This window comes from Mastomys coucha, unplaced genomic scaffold (assembly GCF_008632895.1).
Source record: "Mastomys coucha isolate ucsf_1 unplaced genomic scaffold, UCSF_Mcou_1 pScaffold20, whole genome shotgun sequence".
NCBI lineage: Eukaryota > Metazoa > Chordata > Mammalia > Rodentia > Muridae > Mastomys > Mastomys coucha.
In genome coordinates, this window is record NW_022196903.1 from 106869286 (window position 1) to 106889043 (window position 19758).

Genomic DNA, 19758 nt, shown 5'->3' on the forward strand with positions numbered 1-19758 from the left:
AAAAAAAAAGAAAAGAAAAGAAAGAAACTGTTATGATCTAAGCGACAGGCATCATAAAGTCATGCCATGTGACAGATCTCACATGGCCCAAATATGCCAGAGCAGCTACCCAGGGGTGTTCTAGTCCTGTCTCTCAGTCTGCCAACTAAGTCTGCACACTCCTTCCTCTAGATGGTCCCACAGCCTGGAAAGCAATGAAACAGCCAGCCCTCCTAGGACTTGACCAGCATCCCTGTTTTCTTAGGGTCCCCTATTATGATGTTGCCGTTGGTCAACAGGAAATAGTCAAAAGAGCACAGTGCCTGACTGCTGTCTCTTTCCTAGTTCCTCATTTTTAACGAAATAAAAAAGGAGCCGGTGTGAGTTAGCTTACAGGTGATTCCCCCAGGCTCCTCCCAGGGACCTAGCAACAGTCCTCACTTGCCAATGCAGCCAGGTGCGTCAGGTTCGCGCTGTGTATAAAATGATTGCCCACCATCCAGCTCTTTCTCTGTTACCATGTGTTTCCGGACACACACACAGACACACCAGTACTGTAAACTGTGTGTGTGTGTGTGTGTCTATCTGTCTCTGTCTCTGTCTCTGTCTCTCTGTCCTCTGTGGCCCATCCTATTCTCTGCCCTCATGTTCTGTTCCTGTATATCTACTTGTCTACTTATCTACCTCTACCCCTTCTCCAGGTCCTCACTCTCCTCCCCTCCCCCAAATAAATCCCCTTATACCAAATTTGTTGCTTGGTGTAATTTCTGAGGGGGATGCGTTGGCATGGACCTACCAGGTACCCCCTTGCCACATTACATTTCATAACAAAAACAGCTATCATTCTTGTTACATTTCTCCCATGTCTGTGGGGGAATATGGGAGCATCTTTGTGGAAAGGGTGTCTACGTGTGGTGGTGGTGGGGGTAGGGGAGCTGGAGTGTTCTAGTGCCTGTGGGGGAGGGTGCAGACTCCCTGCAGAGGCAGAAGCCATGACATGCTACTTGTATTTGGGCCTGTTTCACAAACTTGGCATAAGGCTTTGATCAAGTCTGATTCCAAGAATTTTAGTGGCAACACTTGCTGAAGCTACTCTTTTTCAATTTTCTGTTGAACATCAGCTACAGAGACTTCATGGAAAATTGAGATCAATGACGCCAAAAGGAAACTGATGGAGAACATCCTACTCTATAAAGAAGAGAAACTGGACAGCATCGAGCTTTTTGGACCCTGATGACCAGAGCACCGCTGAAGACCCTTATTCTCGACTGGATAGACAAATGTTCAGGCAAGGAAGAGGTCTTTGGCTGCCCAAGGTCTGTTGAGACCCATACAACCCAACATCAGCCTGAACCGAAGGAAACGTGGTTTCATCAGAGTTGAGTTGCAGGGAGGGGGTTAGGGGGACCTCAGCTTACACAGACACCATATCCAGGAAGCACTCCTCCTCTTTGACATTTCTTAGTCAGAGGGCTATGAAGTAGAACACCTTGTATGTGACCCAAGGATTTGGGTGGTTTTGTGATTCCAGGGAGCCCATGTTGATGACCACCCCAAGAGATGCTGTTGCCCCAAAAGCTCTTAGTTCTCCACAACAGACAGAGCAATCCTGCAGCACCCGTGGTGTTTTTCAGAGTTATCATATGTCAGTCATATTTGCAGACAGCTTTCTGCAAATGCCCACTTTTTTTTTTTTTTTCCCAGAGACAAGGTTTCTCTGTGTGGCCCTGGCTATCCTGGAACTCACTCTGTACACTAGGCTGGCCTTGAACTCAGAAATCCTCCTGCCTCTGCCTCCCAAGTGCTGGAATTAAATTTCCACTTTTTAAAAGACCTTCAGTCGGTGTCTCCACAATGCTGGACTCATCTCTCAAGTTCAGGACTACAAGAGCAGGACAGTTGGCAAAGGACTCCGTAGGCTTTCTCCTTCTTCAGTTGGTGATCCTGTAAGCCACTGGTATTTAAGAACTGCCTGCTTTTCACCTTCAACCTTCCGTAACGCCCATATTTATTTTAATGGAGACTGGGAGGTTGTGTGGTATTTATAGCTAGGTGAAGAAGCATGAGAAATAGTCTCATGCTTGATTCTGCTGCTAGTTAAGTCAATCACTGGGTGGTGGTAACTCAGTATCCTTGTAAGATAACCCTACTCTGTTCTCTTGGGGAAGAACAGAGCTCTTGGGAGGGAAGGTGCAGTGGCTACAGAAGCACTTTGAAAATGTATCTGTTCTGTGTTATAAATTAAGCAAAAGGTATGTAGTACATGTTTCTGCCATATAGAAAATGTTTATGAAGTGAATATATTTTTGAAAAGTCAGGTTGCAAACGTTTTTGTAAAACAAAGGTATTTCTAATTCACTATTTAAAAAGAATTCCATTATAGTGACAAAATAAAAATGTTTATAATCTAGCAGCTGTCTTATAATTTTTGTGTCTGGGTGAATTGGTATACTGAATATATTTGACTCAAGGACTCTTGCTTTTGCTTTTATTTCTAGATTTATAGTTTGTACAATGTGTGTGTGCACATTTATGCATGTGAATGTGGTGTGCACACAACCATGAACACATGGAGCTCAAGAGATGATTTGGGTTTTCAATCCTTCCACAGAGTTTGTTGTTATTTATTTTGCTGTTACACAAGGCTAACTGGCCCATCTCTGTCTGTGTAGAAGAGCTTAGATTGTATATATCATTGCTGTGCAGCCAACTTTTATGTGGGTCCTGGTATTTGAATTTAAGACTTCATTGTTGTGGCAAGTGATTTAGGACATTGTCCCTTTAGGGAGGGTTTTATCAGCAGTGCCACCATTGCAAGGGGTGGAGCACTTGTATAACCCTTCATGGATATTAAAGTTGCTTTCATTTTTACTGTTACAAATAGTGATGGCTGCCAGGTGGTGGTAGCAGCACATGTGCACTTGGGAGGCAGAGGCAGGCGGGATTTTATGAGTTTGAGACCAGCCTGATCTACAGAGCTAGTTCCAGGACAGCCAGGGCTACACAGAGAGCCTGTCTTGAAACAAATCAAATCAAAACAACAAAACGACCAACGAACCCCCCCCCCCCCCCCCCGAAAACAAAGAGATGGCTTCTGGGATGGCTTCCACACTGTCAACCTGGGTTAACAACCGCCTAGGAACTAGATATGCTCTAGTTGTGACTGTGAGGGAGTTATAGAGAGGATTAACTGAAGACAGAAGACTATTGAATATGGGAGGTGATATCCTATGGGCTGGGCTCCTACACTGAGTAATTTAAAAAAAAAAAAAAAAAGGCCAGCTGAGTGTGGAGAGCATTTAGTTTTTGCCACCGCAGTGGTCTCGGCCCAAGAGCTGTCTGGGAATGAAGAACTTCCTTTCAGTAGTAGGACAATCTCTTCTCCCTTCTCTTTATTGTTTGGGTTGTAGGTGAGGCGTTTTACACATCACAGGCTGGCCTGGAATTCCTGATCCTCCCCTCCAACACCTCCAGAGGGCTCGGATTACAGGTTTGCCTGACACCTGGATTATTTGGTGATTAAGATCAAAAGCTTGCTTCTCCTGTAAGTGCTCTGCTATTGAGCTGCAATCATTACCTTTTCTCGGGTTAGTGTGGAAAGGTTTGAAACAGGGTCTCAAGTAGTTAGGTGGTGACCTTGAACTCTGGATCCTCTGGCCTATGCCTCTCTAGATGTGGGATTAAAGGTTGGCATTACTTTTTATTTCTAGAGGTGGTCTTACTCGGAAGCCTAGGTTGATCCGGAACTCATAAGTTATCCGAAACTGGCTTCGAACTCAAGCAGTTCCCCAGCCTCAGAGACCCAAATGGAACTACAGATGTGAGCCACCATGACTGCCTCAAGCTCCTGCCTGCTCGCCCTCCCTCCCCCCCAACCCCCGCCGTTAAAATTATTTCAGTGGTAGGCAAGAGCCTAAAAGGTCTAGGCTGGATTTTAATTTGGCAATCCTCCTGCCTCTTCTTCCTGAGCAGTTGGTTTTACAGGTCTATCCAGCAGGCCTGGTTCTGTTTTGTTTGTGTATGGCTTGTGCCTTCTAACCCCAATTCCGTCACTTTCTGGGTGTGTCACTTGGTTTTTACAGAACCACAGTTTCCTGCATTGTAAAAAATAAAAAAGGGGGTGGTGGTGGAAGTGTGGGTGACAATGCCTGGCACGCGCGTCCGGTACTAAGGGGCCCGCCCAGTCGCCCTCCATCGGTATTTTCAGGGCGTCCCCAGCAGGCCCCTCGCGCTGCTCCAGGGCCACGTGAGAAGCTCCGCCCCACTTCGCTCCCAACCAACCACAAAGCTTCGTGAGGCGTAGGGGCACGCCCCAGAACGTCGGACCAACAGGCGCGCACCGTCTTGGCTGGGGTCACGCCCCTCTCCCGTTGGAGCAATAGGCGCCGTCCCTGGCGCTGTCTCCGCCCCTGCCGCACGCCGGCCGCCGGCCGCAGGGCAGGTTCGCTGACGCTGAGGCTGCGGAGTAGGCGGCGGGGCCGAGGCCTTGGGTGAGGGCGCGGTGCGGCGCTGGGCCGGGTCAGCAGGAGGAGCGGAGGTGACTTCCGGCGCGCGGCTTCGGAGGCTGGTGGCTCCCTCAGGCCCGGGGCGGGACGGGGCGGCGGGAGCCCTGCGGCCACCCCGCCCGCGGCCCGCCCTGGGAGTCCGGGGCCTGCGGGCGCGTGCAGCCCGAGAGGCGGCGTCGCACGCGCTCGGCCCCCCGCGAGGGGCTTCGGGAGGTTGCCCGCTGCGCCGCGCCGCGCCGCGCCGGAAGCGACTCGGCGTCTCGGGAGTGGCGCGGTGTTGACAGCTGCGCTCGCAGACTTAGGCAGCGGGTCGTTCGGGCTCGGCGCTCGCTCGGCCCCTGGGCGCTTCTCGGAGCGCTGTGGCGTCCCTGAAGCCCGCAGCACTGGGATGGGCAGACGACAGGAACGGGAAAGGTCAGTGGGGCCGAACCCCGCCGTTACCCTAGCAGCTTCCCGGGGGCGGGAGGGGAGCAAGCCTCGAAGGCTGCTGCTACAATCCTTGTCCCTCTGTCCCTGGCAGGTGCCCATGGCGTCGGAGCGGCGCAAGGTCAAGTATCATTGGGGCAGCACGTCGGAAGGGTGTCCCAGCAAGCGCAGCCGCCCCCGGGAGCCCGGCAATGTGGCCTCCTCCAGCCGGCCAGGTCGCAGGTGTGCGTCGCGTCCTCGAGGGGCCAGCAGCCCCCAGCGTCTGAAAGTGCGGCGCGGGGACGATGTGGCCCGCGCTCCTCGGAGCTCAGTCCGCCGCCGCACGTCCTCTTCCTCTTCGTCGTCGTCTCTCTCTTCGGGCTCAGGTGCGGGTGGGGCCGCCTCCCCTGGCTTCCTGATTGCGAGTCCTCGCAGATTACTTACGTCCAAGGGGTCCCCTCTGCACCCTGCCCACTCCTCCCTAGAAGAAATGGCTTCTCTGCGGAAGGAAGCTTGTAGCGTTAAGGTACGTGGTAGCGATGTCTGGCAAACATCGAAGACCCTTGCACGTGGCTTGAGGGGTGGAGAGAAGAAATTTGGTGGGAAGAGAATAAAAAAATAAAATCTTTTTTTGTGGAGGGCCTGCGGGGTGTGTGTGTGTGTGTTCAGGGGTAGAGCTCTGTGTAGAGGGAGTTTTCAAACTTGGTGGCATTTGGAACTACTAGGAAAGCTTGACAATGGTTGTGGCCTGCCATCCATCCCAGAGAGAGCGGTTAAAGACGGCTTGGAGGGATCTCTGCAACCTTCGGTGATTGTAAATGGACAGTAGAACTGGAGGATCACCACAATGGAACATGGAATAATGCCCAGGAAAGAGAATGTAGATTTTGGTCAGTTGAAAGAGTTTGCCCTTGGGGCTAGAGAGAAGGCACATACAGGTCTTGAAGGAGGACCCTAAGTTCTGAGAGCCCAGGTCACATTGATCACAATCACCTGTAATTCCAACTCCCATTCCTCTGGCTTTCATGAACATGTGCATTTACCCACATACATACACTTAATTGAAAGTAAAATTGTCTTTGTACTTAGAACCCCTCTGAAAAGCAGCTAAGGAATTGGACTCTTAGTGTGGCTTTTCACCAAAGTTGTGGCATGTTGACATTCTCTTTGGGTGGTTTGGTTAACAGGGGTTTGGATTTTTGAGACAGGGTCTCTCTGTAGACCAAGCTGTCCTGAAACCCACAGATACACCTGCCTGGTTTAAAGGCATATATTACTACACCTGGCTTGGGTAGTTTTTTAGTTTATTGTAGTTATCTTTGGAGATCAACTCAAGTCTAGTTCCCTAGTGGAAGCATACAGTGGGATTTGTAAGTTCTTGGATGCTTCTAAAAGTAGACCCGTTTCAGGTTTTGAGTGGATTTATTGAGGGCCTACTTTGTGCCAGGCAGTGTTGTAGGAGTGTGAGATTCTTCAGTAACTGTTCCTAGTCTTCTACTGATATTGAAATGTAGATTTTGGAGTTCTGGCTGTCTTAAAAAGTGATCAGGCATTTTGTATGTAGAAGAATGTTTAGAGAAGTCTCATTTTGGGGGAAGATGGGCTGCCCCTAGGGAAAGCAGCAAAGGTAGTCTAAGGAAAGGGAGTTTAAAACCTTTCCTGATGGTTTCTTTTTAGAAAGGTTCATTTAGTCTAGGTTGAATTCCATATGTAGCCAAGGATGACCTTGAACTCCCAGGCTTCCCATCTCTACCTCCTGAGTGTTGGAGGTACAGGCATTTGACTTTCTTGGTGGTTTTATAAGTCAAGTGGAGTCTTGGCTGTTTAACTCGGAGAGCTCTTTGTCTAAGTGTTTTTCTTTTCTTTCTTTTTTTTTTAATTTATTTTTATTTCATGTGCATTGGTCTTTTGCCTGAATGTGTGAGGGTGTCAGGTTGCCTAGAACTGGAGTTATAGACAGTGAGCTGCCATGTGGATGCTGGGAATTGAACTTGGGTCCTCTGAAAGAGCCATGCTAGTGCTTATTACTACTGAGCCGTCTCTCCAGCCCCAAGTGCTTGTTCATCTTCAGCCCATGTCCTATGTTTTCTCAATAATAGACTTTATAGCTTGAGCTCTGGAGGGCAAGAGGAATTTTTCTAAGTTCACAAGTAATGGCGAATTTGAAAAGTTGTCTTTGGCAGAACAGTAATGACTGTGGCTCAGATGTAAGTCAGGTAAATATGAGCCTTTGCTCATACAACTTAATTTTGTTGCTAGTTCATCCACTCATCCAAGTGGGTTTTGGGCAGTATCAATGTTAGATGATTGCACTTTTGACACGGAGAACCTCAGTGTCAGGGACAGGAGTTTTCAGGCTCAGGCTCAGGCTCAGGCTCAGGCTCAGGCTCAGGCTCAGGCTGCTGATTGCCAGTTAATTGAGGGTATGGCCTCTATTCTATCTGAGTGTAATCCTAGCCTAGTTTTATCTTTCATGAAGGCTACTACTGGGGTCTTTTTTAATAGTTACAATCAGTACTTGAGTGTTTTGTATGCCCAATATTCTTTTGGGTCACAAAGACAGGCACTGTGTGAAGAGATGGCCCGTGACCTCAGGAAGTGTAGGCCTCCTTCCTTGTGACCTTGTTTGTCTTGAGCCTCAGGTGTTGTGCGCTGGCACAGCTGAAGAACATTGATGAAAGCATTTTCCCAGGGCCTTCTCAGGTTGCTTACTCATTGTCCTCCCCAGCTCTGCCTTCTTTGACTTCAACAGGTGCACACTTGGCTTTGTGTGCTCCAAGCTTTCAGCTCAGAGCTCTCAGTGTTAGGACACAGAATGTTCAAAAGGAAGATGTTCGAACATTTTATTTTATTTACTCCCTGCTGAGATTGGCTCGGGACCTCAATATGCTAGACAAATGCTCTAGATTTGAGGTATATATCCCTTGCTGCTGTTAATACGCAGTCCTGATGTCTACCTCACTTTGCTCTCTTGTTATTTCTTAAGTCTGAAGTTGACTCTTATTTTTTTGTATTGAGAGAGTCTTACAGCTTAATTTGGCCTTAAAATCCAGATCCTCATATCTATACTGAGTGCTGGGAAGGTTGTCCGTATCATGCTGCTGATGCTGCAGCTGCTGCTTCCTCCTGTTCATTAGGCCTAGTGGGAAGTGACTTAATGTTGGTGAACCATCTCAATGGTTCTGCTGCTTTTATTTTTTGAAACCAGAATTTTAATAAGTAACTCGGACGTACATGGAACTCAGTATGTAGGCCAGGCTGACTCATTTACAGTGATCCTCCTACCTTAGCTTAGTGTTGTGATTATAGGTGTGTGCCATTGTATCTGGCCTTAGAGAGTATATATACTTTGAGAGGAACTTAATGTAAATCCTCAAACTGCAGTGAGTGTAGAATGCCCTGGGTTCATGTACGTTGTGTTTGCTGGGGAGGTTTCATGGTCCATTGCCTTTGGGAGGGCTGTACCATGCTAGGCTAAGAGTGGTCCTGAATGTTAACACGTTTAACACAAACTAATTATAGTTTAGCTTTTCCCCTGTGGACTCTTGGAATGAGTGCATACAGAAGATAGAATAGGGTTGAAGTATTATCTGTGTTTCTGGAGGTGGGAATGGGTATGAGAATGACTCGGGGCATGCTGAGGTCATCTTTGGGAAAGTCCCCTCCTAACACAAGGTTACAGTTTGGGGAAAGAGAAGACATGAAGGACGGTTAGGTCATAAGGGCAGGAGAACTCAATTAGGACTGGGGGACTTGGGTTCCTTGGCCACTCCTACCCTTTGCTAGGGTCTTAGGTTTCCTGAGTTTTGTAGTAGGACTAGTCTACTTCCAGTGAGAAAACAATGAACTGTTATTTTGTCTAATGTAAAGTGTGTAATCACTTTCCACATATTTGTACTGTTGCATCTCCATGCTCCCTGCTCACACTGGCAAGAGGATGCCATAATGCATTTTAGAAGTGAATTTTAAGTAAATAACTGGAGCCTTGTTATGTGAGCTTTCCACAATAGAGAGGGGAGAAACTCCTCATACTCACTTTCATTTCCCTTGTGCTGATGAACCACTAATGACTTGTCATTGACTAAGTGCTGCAGATAGGAAATTGCTCTTGGAACAAACTTTTGAAAGTTTCTTTTAAATTCCAGGTTGATTCTAAAGATAGTTCTCGCCGCTCTACGAACTCTGAACTTGCAACAGAAGCTGAGGGTCAGAGTGATGCTATGGAGGAACCCAACAAGTTCCAGAAAAGGAAGAAGGACAGGCCTCAAGACCAGGGCTCAAGAGTGATCTACCTGAAGGCCATCCAAGGCATCCTGGGGAAGTCGATGCCCAAGAGGAAGGGAGAGGCTGCCACCACTCAGGGGAAGGCAAGCTTGGGAGAGTATCCTAACCAGGAAGGACCAAGCAGGAAGGTGGAAGGACCAGCCAGGAGTAGGGAAGGACCCTTGGCCAGGAGTGTGGAAAGACCGTCCAGGAGCCGGGAAGAACTGGTCAAGAGTGTTGAAGAGGGACCAGCCGGGAAGGTTACAGTTACTGTTCCTCAGAAAGAGGAGTCACATACAAAGGTTAGGGTGGAGAAGGAAGAGTCTGGGCCAGACAGGAGCAGCTTCTGTGACAGAAGAGTGATTATTGATTCTGTGAAGAAAACTAATGAGGAGCTGCTTGGTGACAGAAGGACAGTCATTGACAAACCCTCTCCAGCCCTAGAATTTTTTGATAACTCTGACTCTCATGCAGATATTCAAAAGGTAAATGAGCATACACCAGACTTTTTTGGTTCTGTCTTTTGGGGTTTTGAATTCTCTTAATTACATATATTTGCCATTTCGTCTTTCTAGTTTGATCCTAAGTGATATAGATGAAACTATTCATTCCCCCCTCTTGACCTCTGTTTCCAACCGTTAGGAGGATCAAACTCAAGGCCCTAGGAATTCTAGGTGAGAGCTTTAACTCTTAACTCCTAGCTCCTCAGAGGATAGTAATTAAAACCAATACTTTATTTAACAAAGACTCCAGGAAATTAGTGTTTTTTTCTGCCATTCCTTTCAGTTATTAATAAACTTCAGATCAGCTTTTTAAAAAAATACCTTAAAAATTCTATTAAATTTTGGTTTACTAGAGTTCTATTAAATTTTGGTTTAATAGGTAGGTTTGCCTATACTGAAAAAGACCAACATGATAGTGGCTTACAAACAAAATAGAATTTTGTCTTAAGAAGGATAGGTCCCAGAGCTGGAGAGATGGCTCACTGGTTAAGAGCACTGACTGCACTTCCAGAGGTCCTGAGTTCAATTTCCAGCAACCACATGGTGGCTCACAACCATCCGTAATGAGATCTGATGCCCTCTTCTGGCGTGTCTGAAGATAGCTACAGTGTATTTATATATAATGAATGAATAAATAAATTTTTTAAAAAAAAGAAAAGGGAAGGATAGGTCCCATCTTCTCAAGGGATCTTAAGGGTCCCATCCCAACTTCAGGGATGTTGGTGTCTTCTGTCTTGATGCTCTGCTCTGCTAAATACAGTATCCATAGCCTGAGAGGGGGATGCTGATAGAATTGAGTTTGTTACTTAGACATTGGCCAATAGAAAGCAGATGAGAGGGCTGGAGAGATGGCTCAGCGGTTAAGAGCACTGACTGAGTTCAAAGGTCCTGAGTTCAAATCTCAGCAACCACATGGTATCTCACAACCATCCATAATGAGATCTGATGCCTTCTGGGCTGTCTGAAGATGGCTACAGTGTACTTACTTGTAATAAATAAATAAATCTTAAAAAAAAAAGCAGATGAGAGAAAAGGAAACAATATACTTCTTTTCTCTTGGTAACTTGGTTCAAAAATTGTACACGTTGAATCTTTTCACACTTATTTAGAAGCATCTGGAAATCCAGTAATATCTAACTTCAAAGGGGTCTGAGAAATTCTGCCTTGAGCCCCAAGTGTTCAGTCATCAGGTTCTACACTGATGGCTTTCTTCTGAAAATGATTGCATTGCAAAGGCCTTAGAATCACAAAGTTAGGTTAAATTTACACTCTTTGTTAACCTCAGAGTGGGATTAAGGTCAGTGTCAGTTCTGGAGGAGAGAGACCATTCTGTAACCACAGCATTGAATGAGGGAGGGGTTACCCATAGGAGAGCTGACTTGTTGCTTTTCTTCTCTGCAGCACACAGACAGAGAGGTGGTGATGGAGCATCCCTCTTCAGGGAGTGACTGGTCAGATGTGGATGAGCTGGCCACTGTGAGGTTCTCTCAAGAGGAACCTGTCTCACTGAAATACTCAGCAGTTCCAGAATCATCTTCCTTCCCCACTGACTATGTTATGTACCCTCCTCATTTGTATAGTAGCCCATGGTGTGACTATGCCAGCTACTGGACTAGCAGCCATAAGACACCTGGTTATCCATTGGTGGAGCCCAGCAACCATGACTCAGCACAGGCTGGGAAAAGCAGCCAGGATCTTCTGAGTGTTCACTCCTCCAAGTCCACAGTGAGTACCCGGAACATCTCCAAAGGCCTAGACATTGCCCAGGAAGGTAGGTTCCAGAATTCCCACTCATTTCGGTTCTCCAGAAGCACAGAGGAGGAGGAGGTGAAGAGAACATTCCAAGAGGAGATACCACTTCACCACACCAGAGAACACACATCCAGCTCTTTGCCAAGGAGCCACCGAGAGCTGAACCTGGAAGAGGGCTTCATTGATACCCACTGTCATCTGGACATGCTCTACTCCAAGCTGTCTTTCAAGGGGACCTTTACAAAGTTCAGAAAGATTTATAGCAGCTCCTTCCCTAAGGAGTTTCAAGGCTGCATCTCTGACTTCTGTGATCCAAGGACACTGACTGATGGCCTATGGGAGGAACTTCTGAAAGAAGATCTGGTTTGGGGGGCCTTTGGCTGTCACCCTCATTTTGCACGATACTATAATGAGAGTCAAGAAAGAAAGCTTTTGCATGCCTTACGGCACCCCAAGGCTGTGGCGTTTGGGGAGATGGGCCTGGACTACTCTCACAAGTGCACTACACCAGTCCCTGAGCAGCACCAGGTACTGGCTCTTGTCTGCTTTTTCCAGACATTTCCATAAGTGTTGAACTTTCCAGTAAGGGCTGTTAGTATTTTGAAACTCCTTGAATGCCATTCTTTCTGTTTTTGAAACAGGGTTTCTCTGTGTAGCCCTGGCTGTCCTTGCTCTGTAGACCAGGCTGGCCTTGAATTTAGAGATCTACCTGCTTCTGCCTCCCAGATGCTAGGATTAAAGATATGCCCCCCCTGCTTTTTCTTTTTCTTTCTTTCTTTTTTTTTTTTTTTTTTTTTTTTTTTTTTTTTTTTTTTTTTTTTTTTTTTTTTTTTTTTTTGGTTTTTCGAGACAGGGTTTCTCTCTGTAGCCCCGGCTGTCCTGGTACTCACTCTGTAGACCAGGCTGGCCTCGAACTCGGAAATCCGCCTGCCTCCGCCTCCCAAGTGCTAGGATTAAAGGCGTGCGCCACCACCACCCGGCTCTTTCTTTTTTTTAATGTGTGATTTTGCCACTATATCAAACTGGCCTTGAAATTGTGGTCCTTTTGCTTCACCCTCCCCAGTGGTAGGATTACAAACCCTTGCCACCATGCCCAATTTACAAATTCTGTCTTTTAGTGGAGGGTTTTGTTTTTATTGATTTAGCTTGGTTGGGGAATTTGCATTATTGGAGATTAAATCCAGGATTTTTGCAAATGCTAGGAGTGTGCTCTGCCACAGGGACACATACCATAGCATTTCATTTGTTTTTGTTTGTTTCCAGGCTAGCTTGGGGTTCAGAGAGCTCTTGACCTCCACTCACCTAATAATTAAAGGCATGTGCCACCACATTTGACTCCATTAGCACTTATACAAAAGTAAGATGGAGAAGAGGCATTTTGAGACTTTCTTGTTTGCTTGCTTTTGTGTTTTGAGGCAGGGTCTCTGTGTGGCCCTGACCTGGAACTGGCTCTGTAGACCAGATTGGCCTTGAACTCAGATCCATCTGCTTCTGCATCCCAAGGGCTGGGAGTAAAGGTGTGTGCCACTGCCACCTGGAACATCTTGAGACTTTTTTCAAAAATCACATTTATCTATTTAGTCATATATGTGTGTTCATGTGCATGCACATGTGAGTGGAGATCGGATGAGTTGGTTTTCTCCTTCCACTGTGTGGGTCATGGCAATTGAACTCAATTGTCAGGCTTGGTGGTGAGTGCCTTTATCCACTGGTCCATCTTCCTGGCCCTTATTGAAACAACTATTTCTAAAGATCCATTTTAATTTAGTGGATATATGTACATGAGCGCAGGTGCTCATGAAGGCCTGAAGAGGGTGTTAAAGGCCCTGGTGGAATTACAGGTGTTTGTGAGCTTCTTTACATGGTTTCTGGAAAATCAACTCAGGTCCTTAGGAAGAACAGGAAATATGCCTAATTGTTGAGCAGTCTCTCTAGCTGCCAGTTTTGAAACCACTACTTCTTTTTTTTTTTTTGGTTTTCGAGACACGGTTTCTCTGTGTAGCATGGCTGTCCTGGAACTCACTCTGTAGACCAGGCTGGCCTCGAACTCAGAAATCCGCCTGCCTTGCCTCCCAAGTGCTGAGATTAAAGGCATGTGCCACCACTGCCCAGCATTCCTGAGTAGTTTTTGAACTTGGCATTTAGTTAGGGGAAGAGTCCTTAGAAGCTTTCAGTGGACTTCTCTGATGGGAGCGCTACTGCCTCCTATTGTCCATTCATCCTTCCCTGGCTCCCAGGTGGTGTTTGTGGTACAGCATGTATGCTGAGCTCCTAGAGCAGCTAGGAGGCCTTTGAAATCTTAGATTGAGCATCCCACAGGTTATATATAGTATATAGGTCTTGGTCCTGGAGTGTTGGGGTCCTGACGACTGCAGAATTTGGCTTGTTTGTTTTCATCTGGCTCTTTTCATATCTGCTAGAGGTGGTAATGTTTTAGCCATGTGACACATATATAAAGTAACTACATCTGAACACATAGGGGAAAATAGAGTCTCAGGATAGTGAGACAACATGCTTTTCCACTCGGGCCCTATCTTACTGAGGATTTCTGTTGTAGTTATAAGCACAATAACTACTAGAAGTCTAGAGTAGGAATCTGGAGGCAGGAACTGTAACAGAGGCCTTGGAAGAATGCTGCTGACTGACTGACTCCCAAGGCTTGCTCACCCCGCTTTCTTACACACCCTAGGACTACCAGTCTAGGGGTGGGGCTATCCACAGTGGTCTGGGCCTCCCCGTGTCAACCATCAATCAAGGAAATCCCCCACAAGGCAATATGGTGGGGGCATTTTCTCAAGGTTCACGTTTTCCAAATGACTCTAGCTTGTGTCAAGTGGACAGACTATTAACCAGGATAGTCGCAGTGGCACAGGTTAGGTGTGCCAAGGGAAGAGGAGCAGTTCAGGAAGCTCCTCACTGAAGTGTCATGGTTGTGTAGCTGGTGTTTACTGGATGCCTGCTTGGTGCCAGGAACCCTGCTGATAGGACTTGATAGTAACTAAGTCCTTTCTTAGGTTATGAGGGGCTCAGATCACATCTAGGGTCCCAGAGTTACTCTGCTCAAGCTGAACTTGGCCAGTGATCTTCCAGCTGTCACTTGGTTTGGTGAAATGTGATTCAAGTTACAAAAAAAAAAAAAAAGAAAAGAAGTCAGGGATTAGATTGCTGGCTGGAGAAGGGCAGAACACATACCTTAGATGTTTCTGTCTACATGGGGCTCTGAGCTGAAGAGAGGAAGTGGCTGCTGTGGTTTTGACATATCTTAAATTAGATACCTGGTAAAGTGAATCATGACCAGCAAGCAACCTGCTTGCACTGGCTGAAAGTCTTCCTTTGAGGGGAAGAAGAGCCCAGAGAAGGATTGTGTTTGCAGTACTGGGAGGAGTCAGAACGGACAGTGTGAACACTTGAGCACTTAGCATGGGCCACGCTACTAGAGTTCTAGGTCTGATCACAGAACACAAGTGGTGAGTAGCCATAGATACAGGCTGTGAGGCTTAGTTTTACCAGAGACTTCCTGAAAGATTGAGAAAATGGAGAGTAGTTCTCATTAAGTCTTCCCTTGTTTTTATATGTGTGGTCATGGGTTTAACTATTTAACTTCCAAGGATAAGACCCTAGATATTTCCTGAGTACATTGCACAGATTAACCATTAAAGGATCAGAATATTTTGAAAAGCCAAGAAGAATGGAGTCTGTTCCCACTTAACCCTGGGTATTGTGTTTGTCAGGAATTAATTATTGCGGTCATAATTATTGAGGAAATAAGGATGCAAGAAAGACTTGGTTCCCTTAGGAGAGTCGGGTTAAGTCTTCAGTCACTGAAATGACATGTCAGCTGAGAATTGAGCACTGGTAGTAGGGAAGAATGCTAGGTAAATAACATAGGTGTACACCCTTTCCTGTTTAATCCTGATGCCAGGGAGTTTTACTGTTTTTGTTTTTATAATTTGGATGTATGTGTTAAGTTATTGTATATTTAATGTTAGGCTTCTTAGTAAGTTGCAAAGATGGTGGTTTGTCTTAAGAACACCTATCAAAGATTCAAGAAAATGTGTTGTGTGTAGGTGGGCCCACCCTAGATGTTCTGCAACAATTTTAAGAAAATAAAGTAGAAGGGTCAGGGAGATAGCTCAGTGAGTAAGATTTGCTGTGCAAGCATGAGGACCTGAGTTTGAATTCTAGCACCCACATAAAAATCATTTGCTTTGTTTCTGGCCATTGTTCTGTGCTTAATTAACACTTAAGGATGCCAGTGAGATGGCTTAGTGGGTCAAGGCACAAGCCACAAAGCTTGATGGTCTGAATTTTATCTTCTGGACCCACTTGGTGGAAAGAGAGAACTAACTCCTGAGAGTTGTCTTCTGACCTTCCCTTACCCTCCCACCCTAAAATAAATAATAAAGATGTGATCATTTTTAAAAAGTTAAAGGTGGGCTGGAGAGATAGTTCAGCGGTTAACAGAACCCAAATGACAGCTTACAACCGTCTGTAGCTCCAGTTCCAAGGTATCCAACACCCTGTATAGACATACATACATGCAGGCAAAGCACCAATGCACCTACAATTAAAATAAATCATTGCAAAAAAGTTGGAAAGGTTACATTAGAATTATTATTGGCCTTTGCCCCCATTTTGAGAGGATTTGGCATATGGCTTTAGACTTGTAAATGTCATTCGTAAGTGGATCTTACCAAAAGTGTATTGGTTCTGATGCTAAAGATACAATCATGAGCTGTGTTCTACAGCTATAAAAACTGCATATGGAACTGTCATTTGAGACAAGGTGCTGAAAAAATTCTGGTGCTATTTATTCTAAACCTGGCCGTGGTAGAGGAAGAGAGAATTAACTCTACTTGTTTACTTATAGTATCAACTGGATTTTACAAGTTCTGCAGAATGAAGTAGATCCACAGGTATATTTACTTAGAAAGGGACATTCAGGAACTGTGATCCCTAAGACCTAGGCATTTTGTTGGAGGGGTCTGTGAGTGTACAACACTTGCATAGGGAAAGGTCTAGAAGTTGGTTACCTCTTGAAAGTAGAGGTGAGGTAGTGAGCTGAAGGACAGCAAATTGGTATTATGCATTCTAGATCTCTGCCCTTGCATCCTTGCACAATGTTCCTTGCCAGCTACTCAGGGAACCAAACCTTGGGGTACCATCACATTCCTTGAGCAGCACAAGGGCTTCAAGGAATCGACAATGTAGGAAGGACTAGTACATGGTGATTATGTTTACAATTCTATTGTAGTTTAGAAGCAAAGAGTTAGAGACAGCAGAAGTACCCACACGTAACATACAGAAGGGCCACTAACCAGCTGCTGTGACTTTGTTTTCTCTCAGGTGTTTGAGAGGCAGCTGAAGCTGGCCGTGTCTCTGAAGAAGCCCTTGGTCATTCACTGCCGTGAAGCTGATGAAGATTTGTTGGATATCATGAAAAAATTTGTGCCCTGTGACTACAAGATCCATAGGTTAGGAGCTGCAGTTTCAGTGGGCACATGGTACCCTGCACTAGCTGCAGATAAAACTCCAGGAAGCAGTCATGCTATCTGGGTGATTTCTAAGGCCTTTTGTGATCTAAATCTTTACTACATTTTAAAAGTAACTTGAAATTTCTTTTCTTTTTTCTTTTCTTTCTTTTTTTTAAAGATATTTACATATGAATACTTTAATAACATCATTTCTACCTATTCCCCCCGTATTACATTAAAGAAAATTTTTTCTGTTTTGAGACAAGAATCGCGAAAGCCTAGGTTAGCTCGGACCTTATAGATCTCATCCATTGCTTCAGCCACCAGAGTGCTGGGGTTACAAGGTACGCCACCACTGCCCAGCTAACAATGACTGTCTTTAAAGAGACAGCTGGACCAAAGCTAAGACAAGACTAATTCTCTTGATGGAGAGTTGTGGCTGCAGGAAGCCCTGATTTGCAGATAAGTTGACAAATTAAGAACGTGAACTGCTGTCACATTCAAGAAGAAAATTCTTAATCCTAGTTCTTGAGAAGCAGAAACAGGTGGATCTCTGTGAGTTTGAGGCCATCTCTCTCAACATAGTGAGTTTTAGGACAGCCAGGGTTATTGTAGAGAGACCCTGCCTCAAACAAATTCACCTGTGACCTACCCACCATTATTTTTTTTTTTTTTTGGTTTTTTGAGACAGGGTTTCTCTGTAAGTCCTGGCTGTCCTGGAGCTCACTCTGTAGACCAGGCTGGCCTCAAACTCAGAAATCCGCCTGCCTCTGCCTCCCAAGTGCTGGGACTAAAGGCGTGCGCCATCACGCCCGGCCCCACCATTATTTTCATTTAGCCATTTCTTTTTAGTGCATCTGACAACAGAGACATGATTTTTCCATACTGTCATTGTAACCTGGGGAGGGCTGTTTTTTATTCTTTCTGTTTCCTCTCCCATACTTCTCCAGCCTGTGCCATGGCTGTAGTTGTGTTAGATGGCTGCCCAGATTGTGGGGTGATGAAGGTGGGACTGGTAGTGTTCAGTATCTGAACCTCATGCCAGCTTGGTCTTGCTGTGTTTGGTCTGGTTCCTTTCTCAGCTTGCTTTGGAGTCTGCTTGGGTGCAATTTTTTTTCTATTTTAGGATCCACTAATGGGGGCTGTAGGCCTGGAGGCAGCTAAGGGCTGCTGCTGAGGCCTGGGAGTAAGCCCTGAACTCTACTCTCCCACAGGCACTGCTTCACTGGCAGCTACTCAGTCATTGAGCCCTTGCTGAAGTACTTCCCTAACATGTCGGTGGGCTTCACAGCAGTGCTGACCTACTCTTCTGCCTGGGAGGCTCGGGATGCCCTTAGACAGATCCCATTGGAGAGGATCATTGTGGAAACGGATGCACCCTACTTTCTTCCTCGCCAGGTAGGACTGTCTTCAGACCGACCTGAGGCACTGAGGCGAGTGGATGGGAGGCTGGCTGGACCCGAGTCCCAGTGTCCTCCTGGTCCACCTTGTGCGATATAGGTGTCTCCCTGTTATTATTCTGTAGAACCAAAAGTCCTGGGGGCTGAGAAGCTGAAGGGTAACCACTCTCTTCCAGGCAGTGGAAAGCCCTACCCTGTAGAGGGTAGTCCATGGAAGCGTGGGACCCTGCTCACCCAGAGCCCCCCATGACTAGGACTCTCCCTGCACCTGCAGGTAAAGGGGTCTCTACAGGGCAGCCCCAAAGAGGTCCTTGCTGGGGATGGGATGGGGACTCTCACTCTATGTGACAGACAGGTGCAGAAGGCACAGCGATGATGGAAATGCTTGCTGTCTTCCAGGTGCCGAGAAGTCTTTGCCAGTATGCCCATCCAGGCTTGGCCTTGCACACAGTTCGAGAGATTGCCAGGGTCAAAGAGGAGTCACTTTCCCACACTCTCTCGGTCCTCAGAGAGAACACCAGTCGCCTCTACAGTCTTTGAGCAGGGAGCACGAGCAAAGGTCATAAGAGCCTCATGTTTCTTAGCAGTCAACAATGGGAGTCTTTTCTCTGTGTAAACTACATGGCATGTGCAGTCTGCAGTCTCTGGGCTGCTTGTGGCCAAGGGAAGTTATGAATACAGTTGAATAGAAGATCTGAAACGTCATGGTTTATGTATTTGTAATTAGATTGCCTGCTTCTTACATGTGAATTTTTAGATGACTGTGTTAGATTACAGTGTTAAAGGTTGGACTCACCTGGTAGAGAAAGTAAACCAAAGGCCAGTGAAGATGGCTCAGTGGGTAAAGGCACTTACTATGTGAGCCTGGTGAACTGAGCTTGGTCTCCAGCACCCAAATAAAGGTGGAAAGAACTCCACAGAATTGCTATATGCTTGCTGTAGCATGTACGTCTCCCCAAGCATGCACAATCACAGTAATAGGACTTAAAAAAAAAAAGAATGTAAGTTTAGGGTTGGTATTAAGCCTGGTTTGTTGAGCTTGAACTTGGAACCTTCTTTTTCTCTTTTAAACCCTCTAGGATGACCAGTGGCCTGATAGTATAGGACGGGCTCCATCTGTCTGTGTCCAAGGTGAAGGATGTGTTGGAGATCCTGTCAAAACTCAGCAAAACAGGATGTTACCTTGGACCCTCATCACAAGGCTTCACTTGCTGGTTGCTGGGCGGGTGGGTACTGTGGTACTGTGGGGTGGATTTGAGGCGAGGAGTAGTTTTGCCTGTTGGCCACAAGGCCCTAGGGTGATCAGTGAACAACAGAAAAAAAACATTTATGACACAGTGTACAATGAGATGGCTAGTCTGGATCCCTGTCCTTTGGCCTGGGTTTCCCAGGAGTCTGAATAAAGTCACCTCTTTATCTGAGCACATGTGGATATATAATCTGGTCCCTTTTTCTCTGTCATGAAAGGAATTTCCTG

General features: G+C 46.2%; 2 protein-coding genes across 5 annotated transcripts in view; both read left to right on the forward strand.

Moving 5' to 3' along the window:
• Positions 1 to 2389, forward strand: part of Irak2 (interleukin 1 receptor associated kinase 2) — a 59289-nt gene extending 56900 nt beyond the window's left edge. For all 3 annotated transcript variants that reach the window (XM_031382941.1, XM_031382942.1, XM_031382944.1), the window contains exon 13: positions 1101 to 2389. In XM_031382941.1, coding sequence (XP_031238801.1) covers positions 1101 to 1213 — 113 coding nt within the window. In that variant the 3' untranslated portion in view covers positions 1214 to 2389. The remainder of the gene's footprint in view (positions 1 to 1100) is intronic.
• Positions 2390 to 4381: 1992 nt separating this feature from the next.
• Positions 4382 to 19705, forward strand: Tatdn2 (TatD DNase domain containing 2). Of its 2 annotated transcripts, none has more exons than XR_004122242.1 (8): positions 4382 to 4898; positions 5005 to 5415; positions 9035 to 9637; positions 11057 to 11935; positions 16754 to 16881; positions 18096 to 18279; positions 18458 to 18555; positions 18681 to 18819. XR_004122242.1 is itself a non-coding variant. In XM_031382945.1 (8 exons), the coding sequence occupies exons 2-7, from the start codon at positions 5011 to 5013 to the stop codon at positions 18819 to 18821; spliced, it is 2340 nt and encodes a 779-aa protein (XP_031238805.1). In that variant the 5' UTR covers positions 4383 to 4898; positions 5005 to 5010; the 3' UTR covers positions 18822 to 18840; positions 19361 to 19705. The 2 variants fall into 2 exon arrangements, 1 of the variants encoding a protein (XP_031238805.1); XM_031382945.1 differs by lacking the exon at positions 18458 to 18555 and adding an exon at positions 19361 to 19705 and having other exon boundaries at positions 4383 to 4898; positions 18681 to 18840.
• Positions 19706 to 19758: the final 53 nt, after the last annotated feature.

Excerpts from the sequence above, each read along its gene's own strand:
- Tatdn2 (XM_031382945.1), top strand. The coding sequence starts at position 5,011 with ATGGCGTCGGAGCGGCGCAAGGTCAAGTATCATTGGGGCAGCACGTCG. Across the intron at positions 11,936-16,753 it reads CAGTCCCTGAGCAGCACCAG|GTGTTTGAGAGGCAGCTGAA; the intron begins GTACTGGCTCTT and ends GTTTTCTCTCAG. Across the intron at positions 18,280-18,680 it reads CCTACTTTCTTCCTCGCCAG|GTGCCGAGAAGTCTTTGCCA; the intron begins GTAGGACTGTCT and ends GCTGTCTTCCAG.